Below are 15,442 nucleotides of genomic sequence, written 5' to 3'. Positions count from 1 at the left end.
CATGTTTATAGCCTATAAGAACAAAAAGCAAAATCCCTAAAACCTGACATAGCCTACATTTCCCAGGCCTGTTTTGCTCTTCTCCAAACTAAATGTTGCTATAAATAACTTAATAAAAGCCCAGACCTGGATCAACAGCAACAAAGCTTTCTTTCTGTGTCCAGTCCATTTTACGCACATCCATCGGTGGCATTGGAGAGTGGACGTCAAACATCATTGAGACTATTGTCTGCGTGCATATTGTCAGTCCAGCCGGGGGAATGGAAATCCGCACATCCTTCAGCAGCCATTGTCCCAAAGAAGAAACCACAATAAATCACTTTTCCTGCTGCCAGCCTCGGTAGGCGTTTCTCTCTCCTCCTATATTAACAGCAAGTGCAGCGGGACTCCAGCCTCACAGCGCAGCTTCTCTCCCTCTCACACTCTTCTCCTCTCTCTCGCTCACTCTCACACTGCGATAAGCGGGACATCAGCCACTTCTTTAGGGAGACTGTCGTGTTTTTGCGGAGCAGAGGACTATAGTCTACACCTCAGGGTTAAAGGCTCTCTTTCCCCCAAGTAAGTCTTTTAATTCCATTTTATGCGTAATATAAACTTGCAACATGTAAAGCTGATGTTTTCCGTTCGCTCTCCTACAGGAAAGAGATCCAAACAAAATCAATCAAATTTACTCCTAAAATAAAAAATAAAATGCCTCCTAGAAACTGACTTAATACTGTTCCTCTGATTATTCCGGCATTCAAGCAACATTTTATTTAAACACAATCTAAACTTATCATACTGCGCGCTCCTGCCCACCGCGGTGCGTATTTAGGTGGAAGAAAATTCTGACAGGCGAGACGATTAAAAGTTAGTGTGTGTACGCCGAATCTTTTTTCAGTGAATCTTTCTCTCCATAAGAAACGCGGGCTATGCGACTGTAAGCGAATGGGATTGAAACAGTCTATTTTCTGCTATTTCTATCATTGTAGCACCGAGATTTTCTTGGTGGGTTCGGGAGCGTCTGTCAGTCGGTCTGTTGAATTTCGCAGTTGCGGTGGCGCTGCATGGCGCGGATCAACAGTGCGTCTTATCTGGCCAAACAAGTTTACATTGAATGGGAACTCAGATTACACTGTATGTAAGCTAATAGAGAGATACAGACCTTAGGCTAATAACCTACATCTAAAGATTCCCAATAATTGTATAGGCTAGCTACGATTAAAATGAAAGATTTTGTTTCTCTCTCACCCTAAAGAAAATCACTATAAAATCCTATAGTCTCATGGGCTGCTCAACAGAGTTAGCTATTATGCTATGATTAAAATAATATTCTTATAGTGACTTAATTGCCAACTAGTTAAATTGCTGTATATTGCTGAGAGCCAATTGCTGTAGCCTATATTCCTATATGATTATACGATCCATTGATTTATTTGTATAGTAAGCTATCCACCTGGAGTTTATTAAATGATTACTACAGTTATTTTTTGTAAGGGATCTGAGGGAGTGAAAGGTGCTGTAGATCTGTTGCATTGTTGTTTTCTAATCAGTGCAATTATTTCACTAGTGGATCTACAGACAAGAGACAAGACAAGACAAGTATTAGCCTATATTATTGAACAAAAACATCAACTGAGAGAGAGAGAGAGAGAGAGAGAGAGAGAGAGAGAAAGAGAGAGAAAGAGTTAGAGAGGGAGAGACTTGAAGAGAGGGGTCAAAGAGAGGGAGAGAGACTGAAAGCACAGAGAGAGGCAGCAGAGATTACAGAGGCTACTTAATGATGGGGGGAGAGAGAGAGAGAGAGAGAGAGAGAGAGAGAGAGAGAGAGAGAGAGAGAGAACTGAATTGAGAGACTATTGAAAACAATGCAGATGCAAGTGAATGTTTACAGTGACATTTGGAGGAGGGTGGAGTTACTGGGTCTGTTGAATGGGAGAGAGAGAGCAAGGCAGAGATATGTAAGGAAATAGAGAATAGGGGAAAACAGGAAGACAATGGGAAGGACAATGCTAGTAAAAGAAAATAGGACAAGGTAGCATAAAATATGACATTTGAAGAGTTTCTGCCCCCCCATTTTCCACCACATGGGGCCGGGGGGGGTGGGGGGGGGTGGTCCCAATGATGTTCAGTGATACATGTTTTACATTGTGAGCTTGGAATGATAAAGATGATCAACATATAATGAGTGTCATGGTAAAGAGGGCGGCTGCTTGTGAGCAACACCAAATAGGCTATTAAAGAGACAGTTCACCCCACAATCAAAGATACATTTTCCTCTTACCTGCATGCGTGTATCCATCTAGTTTGATGTGCTGTAGAGATGTCTCTCTCCAATACAATGGAACTGGATGGCACTCAGCTTGTGGTGCTCAAAGCACACGCAAAAATACATTTGAAAAACTCAACAGCAATGTCTCTTTCCAGAACTCATGACCTGTTTACTCAAGATAATCCACAGACCTTGTTGTCGGCAGTTTCACGTATAGGAACTATTTTCTTTCTATAAGCTGAGTCCATCCAGTTCCATTGTATTTGAGAGAAGGCAGACATCTTTACGACCGATATCTCAAAAACACACACCAAAAAGATCTAGATGGATAAATAGCACTACAGGTAAGTGCTGAACTGTCCCTTTAGGAGTGACTCAGGGATCCCTAAGTGCCCGTGTCCACAGGGAGCAGTTAATTGAGCTGCCAGCACCGTTCTGCAATTCATTCTTGGTAAGGAAGCGTTAGGAGCACTGCTCTTCCCAGCACCGCACCTGGCGTTCAAGCGCTTTCGATGGCTATGTGTTTTTGGGTGGAGCGCTCCGAGTGTCTCAAGCAGAGAAAAGTTCAACTTTTGGAGAGGTGCGCTGCTCCTCAATGTCACTTCTTTCCGACAGCAACAAAGAAAGATCCGCGTGCGTCGTGGCTGTGCACGTTGGAAGCGCTCTGGACATGATTTCAAAAGCACTCCAAGCTGAATTAACCCTTTCATGTGGACACGGCTCCTAATAGGTCCTCTGCATTTTTTATGGCACCTGGAGCTGAGGTCTCCCAATTACCCAACAGCCTCTCTGCCTATTGTCTTTCTGCTTCCTGTATATCAATAAGAAGTTCTACAGGGAATAGAGAGCTGCAGGAATGAGTCCTAAAACCCAGAAGTCATCGCCTGGTTCCCTCGTCTGGAAGTCAGTCAATGGGTTTTTTGAATGGGATTTTGGTTCAATGCCTGAAATAAGGTCTGGTTATCAAAAGTTGATCAAACTTGAACATTGTGCAAGATAATCTTCACCAATGAACACAATTTGTATGATTTTTGAAGCGTTTTCTGGTGATCACGGTTTTTGGCAAGCACATTTACACTTCAAAAATCCTAAAAGTGTTGTTCATTTGTGAAGATCATCTTGCTGAACACAAGAACACAAAGACCTCAGCATCATAAGCTTTTGTTTCAGGCATGTAAAACCCATTCAAAAATCCCATTGACTTCTAGACGAGAGAACCCGGCACGATGCTAACTTCCGGGTTGACCTACAGAAATATGTCATCCCTGCAGCACTATATAGGCTGTCATGCTATGTGCTTATTGAAAGCGGATATATATTTAAAATGTAATTAATTAACAATAAATCCTACTGGAGATTTCTGACCCTTTCATGACACATGTTTTTAATGATGGAGCCACTTTAATAATCCTTTCAGAAAAACCACACGTGAATTCAAAGCACATGTGTTTTTTGGACACATGTTTGTTATGTGAACTTGTGAATTTCTCCCATTTCCCACGAGAAAATGCCATTCACCTGTGAATTGTCTCTGCATGTGAAATACAGTTTTCACACATGAAACAAATATTGTAAAACATGATGACTGACAGGTGAAAATGTGAAAACAATGTTCACATGGGAGCGGAAAAACACTACTGTATGAATTTGAAACGTTCACATCTGAAGTCATGGCCCTACAACTAAAGGGCATCCCTTTTAAAACAAATAAACATAAAATAAATAAAAGCGAATCTGGTTGTGTTTGTGCTTGTATAGATTCTATGTAAATGGGTTACTTTCTTTTTTGTTTGTTTTCGTTTTCTTGTAAAAACAAAAAACTTGAATCAATAATTTTTTTATCAAAAAACTAAAAACTAAACAAATAAACCAACAAACAGAGGCCCATACCACAAATGGAGGATAAACAGATCCAGGATCTGTCCCTTGATCTGGTTTGGCTTAACCAGATCAAAGCAATTGCGTTATTCTGTACCACAATGCCAGTTATCAGCTGGGTCTGTCAATTTGGATTTCTTTATCAGCTCTGAGCTCGTGCACCTGAAAATGCTTGTGAACAGTCCCCACGAAAGAGGCGTGGTTTTGTAACAACTAGCCAATCACAATGCAATATGGTCAGCTCCGGATTTTACAGCGTCAAGAGCGTCAGCTATTTCCTCATTCATTGAAAGCCACATCAAAGTGGCAAATGAACAGAGCTTTACTGCATGTCACAATCAAAGTCTGCGTTGGATATGAGTCTGTTACTGAAGGACTGTCTAAAGTTACCACTTTTATTCACATCAGTCATTTGAAAATCCGTAGGCCTCATAACATAGGTTCACAGATCATAGGTTTAACGTTAGAAATATGGGCTCTGAATCAACACGGTGCGGGCGTAGTTTTAATTGAATTAAAAAATAGCCTATAAAAATAGCAGCTCCGTTGCACACAGCGCACCTTACTGCGCTTTGGAGACGTTTATGGTAACCTTTTTACGCAGGTGATTTAGTGATATTTCTCCACGGAGAGTTCAGCTGCAATGAGCAGCATCAAACGTGCTTGGGAGCAAATAAAAATGAATACTTCACGCTGGAGGAACAAACCATAATCTTAAGGAAATATGAAGAATGCAAAGATGTAGACTAATCAAAACCAAAGGCAACACTGCTGCACATAATAATCACAGAAAGGAGGGCTGGCAAAAAATGCAGATTGTCTCAATGCTTAAGTTATTCAGCTTGCTTGATTTCGCAACCGATGTTCAGCATCTCCGTTGCACACGGTGCGCTTTGGAGACGTATGATTAAATGGGTCTTGGCGGTCGCAAGACTTTTCTCTCCTTTTCCAGGAAGCTCATTGGTTCATGAGCGGTGCCTTTTAAGTTTTAATCTTATCCTTGCAACTTAACCTGCTATTGACCAGGTTAAGTGTGAAGCATAAGTTGCTATGGAAATATATCTCGGTAAGAAGTTAACTAGCGTCGTAGCATGGCAAACCAAGGGTTAAACCTGAAGTTATCTCGCTAAGCCACTAATCTTGCTTCGTGGTATAGGCCTCTGATCTGTCACAAGTGATGTCAGAATACAACAGGGGAAAATGTTCACATGTAAAACCTGTGTTCAAAGTGCACTTTGAGCGTGAATTCACATTTTCACATGTTTAGTGTTAAGGGGTTAATATTTGTACCAGCAGATAGAATGCCTTTGGGTTTTCCCCTTTGATTGGAGATATGTTCTTATACTTTTAGGTTGGGATTTTTGTTGTTGTTTTTTCTTTGCTAGTATAAGGACCTATTGTTAGCTTCTGTTTCTTCTGGCCTGGTTTGGTCTTGACTGTTCAAGTTTTTTCGTCTTTGTTCTGGTCTGTCCTGTGATTCCCCAATTTTATGTCCCTTCCTTCTTTATCCCAGTGGAAGGTAGTGTAGGACTCAGGGCAGTAAAACAGAGAAACCTCACCACCTCGCTCACCACTGGCTTTTGTTTAGATGCCCCTCTCCCCTCCCCTCCCCTCCTCTCTTCTCAGTTTGTGGTGGTCTCAAGGCTTTTTGTTTTTCATCTGCTGGTGATTTAGGACTACTTCGCTACAGCTGTCCATCTACTCACGTTACCCCTCAATGCTTTTAGGGCTATCTAGCTAACTTTGTTAGCAGAACAAACATCTGGCTAATTTTAAGTGCACATAAACAGAAGGGGATTCTTTCCTTTGATCGTCTGAGCGGCTTGTATTAGCTGGTTTAAGGTCTTAAAGTAATAATCCGCAACATTTTCATATTGTATAACTAAATCTTAGGTTTGCTACTCTCTTTCTCTGATTGATACCATACAACAGTGACTCAACCTACACAAACGTCTTTCCATTTGCAGTTTGTTTGTGTCTGTCCTCTGGTGGGAAGGCAGAAGAAATTCTGCTACTTTAGAAGCTGCTGGATCTTTCAAAGAAACATGTCTTTATTGGTTCATCCTGTAAAGGCCAGCAGGTTGCAACAGAATAGCCTTCATTCACTTATTCTTTTCTAGTTCATGCGCCCGGTTGTTTGGGTGGCTCAGTGGTTAGCACTGTTGCCTCACAGCAAGAAGGTCCCGGGTTCGAACCCCAGTCCGTCCCAGGTCCTCTCTGTGTGGAGTTTGCATGTTCTCTCCGTCGTGTGGGTTTCTTCCGGATGCTCTGGCTTCCTCTCATCATCAAAGACATGTATGTTAGGGTTAATACTCCTGTCAGTGGCCCTGACCAAGGCACTGGCAAAATAACTGGAGTTGGTCCCCGGGCGCTGCACTGCAGCTGCCCACTGCTCCTACAGTAGTTCTAGGGAGGTTCCTAGTAGAGGATGGGTCAAATGCAGAGAATGAATTTCACCACAGGCACAAAAAAGGATAACTTAAATTAAGGATAACTTAACTTAAGGTGAGGCAGCAACAATTTTGTCTTTCTTGACAGGTGATCTTTTGGAAGTGCAAAAACAAAATAGCAATGAGCGCTTAGCACCAAAGATGGCAGACAACAACAAAAAAACCACACCCATGCACGCACCGTCCGTGCATGTGTGCGTGCATACATGGGTCTGTGTGTGTGTGTGTGTTGTGTGCGTGTTTCACACCAGCTTGGAGCCGCGGTGCCTTCTGTCCCCATTCCCACATTATTGTACAAACTTGTTTTGAGCCACTCTCTCCATAGCGTTCTTTAAACTGTGTATTTGGATTCAGATGTCACAGACTGGCCTAAACATCACTGGAGATATTGTTTAAAGGGTGAATGTATGACTAAATGAAGGGACAACAACAGGGCAACTTCTTAGGAAACTGAATAATGCCAAAGGCCAGGAACATCCTGTTGCCAGGAGGACCTATTGAAAACATTGGGGACGCGGTGTCACACTTTGCTGCTTGTTGCACATCCACATCGCGTACAAAATGTGTATCTGCTTTATATGCCACTCCCAGTTATACAGACTAGTAAAATCGCCCTGCGGTGGATATGTTGGTCTAAAACTTCCAGTAAACTGTATTATAATGAGACTTATGAGTCATTGTCACCTCGCATTGGAGACTCTGTTTGTTGTGACTGTCAATTTTTAAGCAAAAAAAATGTGGGACCAATTACCCAGGCGGCAAAACTTTAAACCTATAATTAAATCATTATGAGCAACAATCAAATCTTATTATCTGACAAATTGATTTGTAACATCACTTCACCGCATGTTTTCCATCACACATTCGGCTTACAAATTCTTGTAGCCTTAAAATATGAGACTGAGCATCCAGATTTACATGCTCACTTTTAATTTAATGTAACTTCTAATTTTTTGTGGCAGTATTTATTCCATCTTGTGAAGGGCATGCGGGTGGAATATGGTCTCAATAAAAAAAAAAGTAAAATGCCGTCTCCTTCAAAAATTATCCAAGGCACACTGCAGGGTTTGTGCAAAATTAAAATGCATTTATTTGACATGGCAATATGTATTTAAAACAATCAACGCATGCTAGTAATATATTATTCTATGGAGGCATAGTCAAAATGTGATAGCGGCAAATTAGAGGTTTCTGGCACAACGTCACCTACTGTAACACGTCACTACTGTAACACGTCACTACTGTAACATGTCACCTACTGTAACACGTCACTACTGTAACACGTCACTACTGTAACACGTCACCTACTGTAACACGTCACTACTGTAACACATGACTATTGTCGCTCAGCGTCCGCTGCTATTATCTGCTATTATCCTGATCCTGATCGGTCGTATCCGGTCTGACTCACTTTGCCGTCTTTTGTAGTAGAAAGTAGAAAGAACATGTTGGCAAATCCACCCATTCATCTCTGGTTGGTAACAAGGTCAAGAAGCTATTTCTGGAGACAAGATGGACCTTTCACCTCCTATAACCAGCGACCCCATCACACACAGATACATCTGTCCCTTAAACATAAATGCACAGCTGCACACACACAGATGCACACACAGGCATAGTCTCTCTCTCTCTCTCTCTCTCTCTCTCCCTCTCTCTCTCTCTCTCTCTGTCTGCCTGTCTGTCTCTGTCTCACACACACAGTCTGTCTGTTTGTCACCACACCGCCTCCAGGTCGAGACCTGGTCAGTCTAGGAATCATCACAACGCTGCCATTATGTACACAGGGCTGTGGCTGTGTGGTCCTCGTAATGTTAGAAGGTCAGCTTTTCAACCCGTATGATGTTGGCTACTTCAAACAGCACCCGAATAGAAAGGAGTCTGTGTGTGACACACACACACACACACACACACACACACACACACACACACACACACACACACACACACACACACACACACACACACACACGCACAGAGAGAGAGAGAGAGAGAGAGAGAGGTGACAGACTTGGGGAGGTCAAGGCAATTAATTGTAAGACTGAGTTGAGGTCATGTATGTCATTTTATGGCAATAAATCCTGCCTTTTGATGATACAACGGGTCGTTTTATCCATGCAGCCTGATTCTTCAGACACAATACAACTGGCAGATTGCAGAAATGACAACTGGCCGGCAGAAATAATCTCATTGGTTGAGTTAAACCTCAAACAAGCACTGATTATTAGAGCACAAGTTAGCTAAATGTAATTTTGATTTATTATTTTATTTTGTGCAATTATCAGAAGTCAAAATAAAAAAGAGAGGACAGACTTATTAATTAGGCGACAGTGCACAAACATTTAGACATAAGTTATAATAATCGCTTTATCATTCATAAGGTAATGATAACATACTGTACACATAATTTTAATTGAACCCATATGGGTACAAGTCCGGTTTAGACTTCAATTAATCTTCTTTTGGCAACGCCGACCCATATTCTGCCTGTTATTGATGGCCTGAGGAACTGGGAGCTGTGGGAAATGTTTCTGTGTGATGAAACATTTCTCAAAGCCACAGGCAGGTCTGCACCTGTAACGTCTCACCCATAGACCACAGGCAGGTCTGCACCTTTAACATCTCACCCATAGACTGTGTAACAATATGGACCTAGGCTCCGTGACGTGCAGGTCACGACTCTCGTTGTGTAGCCTCGAGTTTGGCATTTTGACCGTCGCCATTTTTTGCAGCCAGAAGCAGCTTGTGAAAGACCAGCGGTTTCCCACAGAGCCACAGCGCCACCTGCTATTGGTCCATGATCTGCGTGATCACTGGACAGGCAACCTGTCAATCATGCCCCAAAGCATATTCTGCTTTATCGTCTATTTTACTCTAAATGGGACCATAATTTACAAGTATTGAAGAAGACTTGAAACTATATTCTCAATAGGAAAGTGTTTACTGAGGTAACAAATCAAGTGAGATGTAGGCTCATTTTCCCATTTACTTCCATATGATCAGACTTCTTTTTTAAGTCAGTGGACTCGTCCCCTGCAGGCCATTAGAAGTAATGCAAGTTTAAGGCACTTCCCCATTGACTTCATTTTTCAGGCGCAGAGGTTGTCCCTTGATCTCACCACAGAGATGTTTAAAAATGGTGTCCATAGTCCCATAAACAACAATTCACGTTTTTATGATTGAAGCGCTAACCTGTTTCGTTCCTGTCTTACAGATTGAAAGACGACCTCATTCGAGTCAACCTTCTCCTAGTGGACGTTCACGATGAGTCTGAGCACCAATGACCTGACGGAGCTGATGGAGATGTGGGAGGAGTTAAACTTCACAGGGGCGGCGGGCGGCGAGCAGTATGACAACGTGTCCCATCAGGTGGAGGCGCTCCTCTGCACGGGCGGCTTCAGCCACGGGGCCCTTCTCTACACGCTCTCCGTCCTCTACATCTTCATCTTCCTGGTGGGCCTAGCCGCCAACGCCCTGGTGGTCTGGGTCAACGTGCGCTCTGAGAGGAGCCGCTATGAGACCCACCTGTACATCCTCAACCTGGCCGTGGCCGACCTGTGTGTCGTGGCCACGCTGCCCGTCTGGGTCAGCTCCCTGCTCCAGCGGGGACACTGGCCGTTCGGAGAGGCCGTGTGTAAGATCACCCACCTGGTCTTCAGCGTCAATCTGTTCAGTAGCATCTTCTTCCTCACCTGCATGAGCGTGGACCGCTACCTGTCCGTGGCACGGTTCGGCGACGCCTCCAACACAAGGTTATTACCGTTTTTGTATTTTGCATTTGTTTTTATTTTGTTTTGACTTTTTATTTTCAATTTCAGTTTTAATTCGTTTTTAAAGAGGGATGATAGTTTAGTTTAGTTTAGTTTTTTTTATGCTTAATTTTGCTTTGGTAGCACTTTACACTACAGCTCGTTAACAACATCGTAATAGGTAATATAATAATGAGGTAATACCATAGCTTGGTATTAACACTGGTGGGATGCTATCGGGGGGGGGGGCAGATTGCTAGCTGGGAAGTGTTTCCAGGTAATAGATAATAGATGTTTGGTTTAATCTAATATTACCATGAAATTACATTTCCCCATTATTGCCATTTGTTTCTGGTCGTGTTACTCTGGCCCTGTTAGCCTATTACTGTACATAAAATGCAGTCCAATTACCCAGGTATACCCATTGTTAATACCAAGCTATTACCTGGTTTATGGTATTACTATTACCCCCTATTACCATGTTGTTACTGAGCTGTAATGTAAAGTGCTACCTTTAGTTTGGATAAGTTTCAGTGTCAGTTTTAGTCTCTCCTTTTTGTGTGTATGTGTAATAAAAGCTCAACAAAACTTAACATTCAAAAAATATATTCACTTAGGATAAATTAACCATCCACAAAAGACAACTATAAAAGATGTCAGTTAGTGTCATTAAAAGAAGGCTTTGCTGATTTTCAACCCACTTTGTATCATTATAATCTCAGTAATATAAGCAGATGGGCAGTGCTTACCTTCTCTATTATGTTTTCCACATGGAGGAATTCATCTGCCTGCAGAAACTCCACCCCTGCCAGCTGGTCGAGTCATTAATGCTCGTTAAAGCTCTCGATGCATTCTCCGTGGATCTGCACAAACAGAAAAAATACAAATATGCATCTCAAGCAACATCTGTTCACTTCCCCGTGTCCAGAATGTCCAGAATGACGCATAGTGTGTCATTCTGATACGGAAGTGCCTGGAATAAACTGCAGAGCTCTCAGCGTAGGAAAACATGAAGACAAGGTAAAGGCTGCCCAGCTGCATAATATTACTGACATTGTAATGATACAAAGCAGGTTGAAAATCGGCAAAGCCTTCCTTTAACCAGAATCCACCCAAAAGACTAGGCTTAAGTATGATATAAATCGACAAAGACGAAAACTAAAGACATTTTCTCTATCATTTTAGTTTATTTCAGTCAAGTATATAAATAATAAATATAATTCAAAACAAGGTATATGTATTGTGTGCTTATACAGCCTTGTTTCTATTTATATTTCACTTATGAAAAGGTTTGTCTTTTCATCGCTACTTTTCGTTAACGAGAATACCCTTGCTCCCGCAGCCGCAGGAAGAAGGTGATCCGACGGGCCGTGTGCATCCTGGTGTGGCTGCTGGCGCTGGCCGCCTCTCTCCCTGACACCTACTTCCTCCAGGCGGTCAAGTCGCCCCACACGGACAGCACCGTGTGCCGGCCCGTCTACCCATCCGACAGCCCCCGCGAGTGGATGGTGGGCATCCAGCTGAGCTTCATCATCCTGGGCTTTGCCATCCCCTTCCCAGTCATTGCTGTCTTCTACCTCCTCTTGGCGGGCGCCATCCCGGCCGGCGCCGACCAAGAGCGCCGCATCAGCCGCAAGATCATCCTCACCTACATTGTGGTCTTCCTGGTGTGCTGGCTGCCCTACCACGGCGTCCTCTTGGTGGACACCCTCTCGCTGCTCAACGTGCTGCCGTTCAACTGTAAGCTGGAGAGCTTCTTGTACGTGACGCTGCACCTCACGCAGTGCTTCTCGCTGCTCCACTGTTGCGTCAACCCCCTCCTCTACAACTTTCTCAACCGGAACTACCGCTATGACCTGATGAAGGCTTTCATCTTCAAGTACTCCACCAAGACGGGCCTGGCCAAGCTCATCGACGCCTCGCATGCCTCCGAGACCGAGTACTCGGCGGTGGCAATGGAGAACAGCGTCCCGATGTGAAGGGGACTTTCAGAAGCCTGCTAAACCGTCCGGATGACGTGAACTCACATTCTGTTTCGTTCTGCGGATCTGTCTGGCCTCCAGCCCGCCCCCTATCGATTTCCAGAAATTACAAAGTCTACGAGCCAATCAGGGACCTGCCTCGTAGTTGACCACGTAACCGGCCAATCAGGGATGCCACTGGCAAAATAGTAACAGCGGCTCCCACAGCAAAGAGCGGTAATGTTAACGTTTGTAGAGTAAACACAGCCAGTGCAGTTATTCCAGAAATAGACTCAATAACAACAATTAAACAGGAACAGGAGTGTACACCTGCGTAGTTTCTTCAGCATAGAAAATAGGTTTTCGCTCTTCTTCCGACTGGATTTGGATTTGACTGGATCCAACGCTGGATTTGGCAACACTGATTGGCTGAAGGACTGGATTTGGCAACACTGATTGGCTGAAGGAGTTGCCTGTCAAGGCGAGTACTCCCACCTTCTGAAATGACTGTGGACAGATTGGAGTCCAGACTGATACGTAGAGTGAAACAGAATGTGAGCTCATGTTATCAGGATGGTTCTAACCAGGCTAGAATTTCAGGGGAAAAGACTTTTAACTTCCAGCTCTCAACCAAAGCTTTACTGGGCTTGGAAAGACATTGCGTGGAAATAGACGGACAATTAGAAAGGCACTGTGTGAATCTATGACCAAAGTTGTTTTTTTGCAGGACTGTTTTTCTCTCCTCACAAACAGCTGGAGGGGGAAACTAAAGAAAGCACTTCAACTGAGCTGGAGACACTGCGTCGTCCAAACAGATGGGCAAAACACTGTAAACACACCTCCTCAACCCAAATCTATGTTTATCTGAGTGTGAGTTTTGGAGCAATCTGTCAACAAAACTCTCAGTGGAAGGGCCGTCCGCTTCCAGCACACTCCGTCTCTGTGTACAAATTCCAGGTAGAAGCTCGACTGAGTCACAGATGTATGCCAAGATTACCCAAACCGCACTCCCAGTTCCAATCTTTCCATGTAGCTGCAGGCTAACGTGCCGGTGTCCCAGGGGAGTGAGCAATGCCATACTTTTCGGCCGTGGGAGGAAACGGAGATCACAAATTGTAACATTTCATAATCTAGCATTTCTGATCTTTTGAGTGTGTGCACATCGGGTAAACTGTATAATAGCATTTCTTTTTTACTGAATATATCCAAAGCCAAGGAGTATGCAATCTAATTAGACCCATACTTTCTTGGTGCTTTGTAAATGGGTTGAAGGAGTATATACCTTCAACATTTAAATGATTATATTCTGTGAATATATTTATATCAGTATTTACGTGTTAAGTGCTATGACTCTTAAGTGTGATGTGTCGTGATAGTGCTATGCTATTTTGTTGTTGTTGTTGAATCAATGAAGGTTTTTGTTTGATGTTGCTGTAAAGAGTTGTGTGACATTTTCCTGTCCGACATGTTTTGCATTTATCTACACACAGCAACATTATGTGAACATTTCAGTTGTGCCAAGTTTTGACATCCTATTTTTGTTACTGTGTTGTCACTGATGTTCTGCTTTATGCTCCGATTAGATGGAAAATAAATAAGTGTAAGAAACAGGCTCTTGGTTCTAAAAAGTGCACACATATCTTTGCCTCTTCAATGTGTGTGTGTGTGTGTGTGTGTGTGTGTGTGTGTGTGTGTGTGTGTGTGTGTGTGTGTGTGTGTGTGTGTGCGCGCACGCGTGTATGTGTGTGTGTGTGTGTGTGTGTGTGTGGTTTCCATCCCACCTCCTTTTTTTATGGGAGGTGGAAGATCAAAATTGTGTTTCTAGCAAAAGTAAAATAAAAATAAATGGTGTGGCAATAACAAATAACCAAGATTACCAAAAGTTAAAATCACACAAGATTTAGTCTTATCGGCAGCCCTCTGTCACCGAAAGACAAAAGGTAATTTACGCTAAATATTTACTTTACAAATTACTGGCATGGCAGATTTGCACAAGAATAAAATATAGATAATCTCTGGAGGTAGTATTAGTCCCAGTCTCGCGGAAGTTCGTGAAATAGTCACGCTATTTAATCTATAGATTCGTGTACATGCACGACTTGTCCTGACTCGGCACCACCGGGTTCGGTTCATGCATTTTCAAAGTACATTTTCAAAATTTCTTAACACTAGCATTTCTCTAACCTTAACCAAGTAGTTTTATTTTCCTAACTACATAACCCCAACACAAGTTGAAGAGAAATTTTATGTTAATTTCACGTTTTCAAATTTGTGGTGGGGGAGCGTAATCCAGGTCGTGGTGGAGGCACCTTTTTCAGGTCGTGTTTATTTCATGAAAAAAAGGCAAAATTGTGTCCATGGCATGTACACGAATGTATAGATTGCATTCTCATGACTATTTCATGCCTCATGTGAGACCGTACTGTAGTCCCATGTGGATAGAGCTTTAGACTCGTGTGAGACCGTACTGTAGTCCCATGTGGATAGAGCTTTTGACACTTCTGTGGAAGCATGTGCAGCTGTACCGATCCAAGCAGGGGGTTAGGGTTTGTAAAAAAAAGAAAAAGAAGAAAAAACTACTTTGTGTGTGTTGGTGAAACTGTGAGGACACGTCTGTTGCGACACTCACTCTGGAACAAAGGCTCCTGTCTGTCCGGGCCAGTAGCAAACCTTCACTAATCACTACCAACTGCGTGCCGGGCTGAGCAGCCTCCTGTAGTTTGTCCTGTGGAGACGGAGAGGCGCTCCAGGTGTGCAGAGAGCCACTTCAAAGACCCAATGACAGACCTATCACTCCGCTGAGGTCCACGGACGCCATGTAGACCATACAAATGACACAGCCGCCCAACCCACATCACTGGCAGATCAGAACCAGAGCAGGAGAGCTGTGTTTTACATAGGGTGACGTCTCAACAGATGAAGGAGTTGGGTGGATTCGAGCCAAAGTCTTGCACAGATTGTTAGCTTTACTTCTGACTCAAATTTGCGAGTTCAAAAAAGAAAAAACTTTCTCTGAAGGTCATGTCTATAATGCATTATGAGCACATTCATAAGACATTATGATACATTTATAAGGCTTTATGAAACTCTTAATAAATGTTTAATTATGGCAATTTATAACAAGGTTTATAAAGTATTATAAGTGGTGGACATAAT

The 15,442-nt window shown here is 43.0% G+C and overlaps 1 protein-coding gene across 1 annotated transcript; it reads left to right on the top strand.

Annotated features, from left to right (window-relative positions):
* Positions 1-418: 418 nt before the first annotated feature.
* Positions 419-13,871, top strand: ackr3b (atypical chemokine receptor 3b). Its single transcript, XM_083632686.1, has 3 exons — positions 419-558; positions 9,791-10,328; positions 11,668-13,871. Exons 2-3 carry the CDS (start codon positions 9,841-9,843, stop codon positions 12,302-12,304), a joined length of 1,125 nt encoding a protein of 374 aa, XP_083488812.1. The 5' UTR covers positions 419-558; positions 9,791-9,840; the 3' UTR covers positions 12,305-13,871.
* The last annotated feature ends 1,571 nt before the right edge of the window (positions 13,872-15,442 follow it).

This window comes from Poromitra crassiceps, assembly GCF_964638095.1.
Source record: "Poromitra crassiceps genome assembly, chromosome: 3".
Classification (NCBI taxonomy): Eukaryota; Metazoa; Chordata; class Actinopteri; order Beryciformes; family Melamphaidae; genus Poromitra; species Poromitra crassiceps.
The sequence above is the reverse complement of the archived record's forward strand: the minus strand, read 5'-3'. Positions and strand labels throughout refer to the sequence as shown.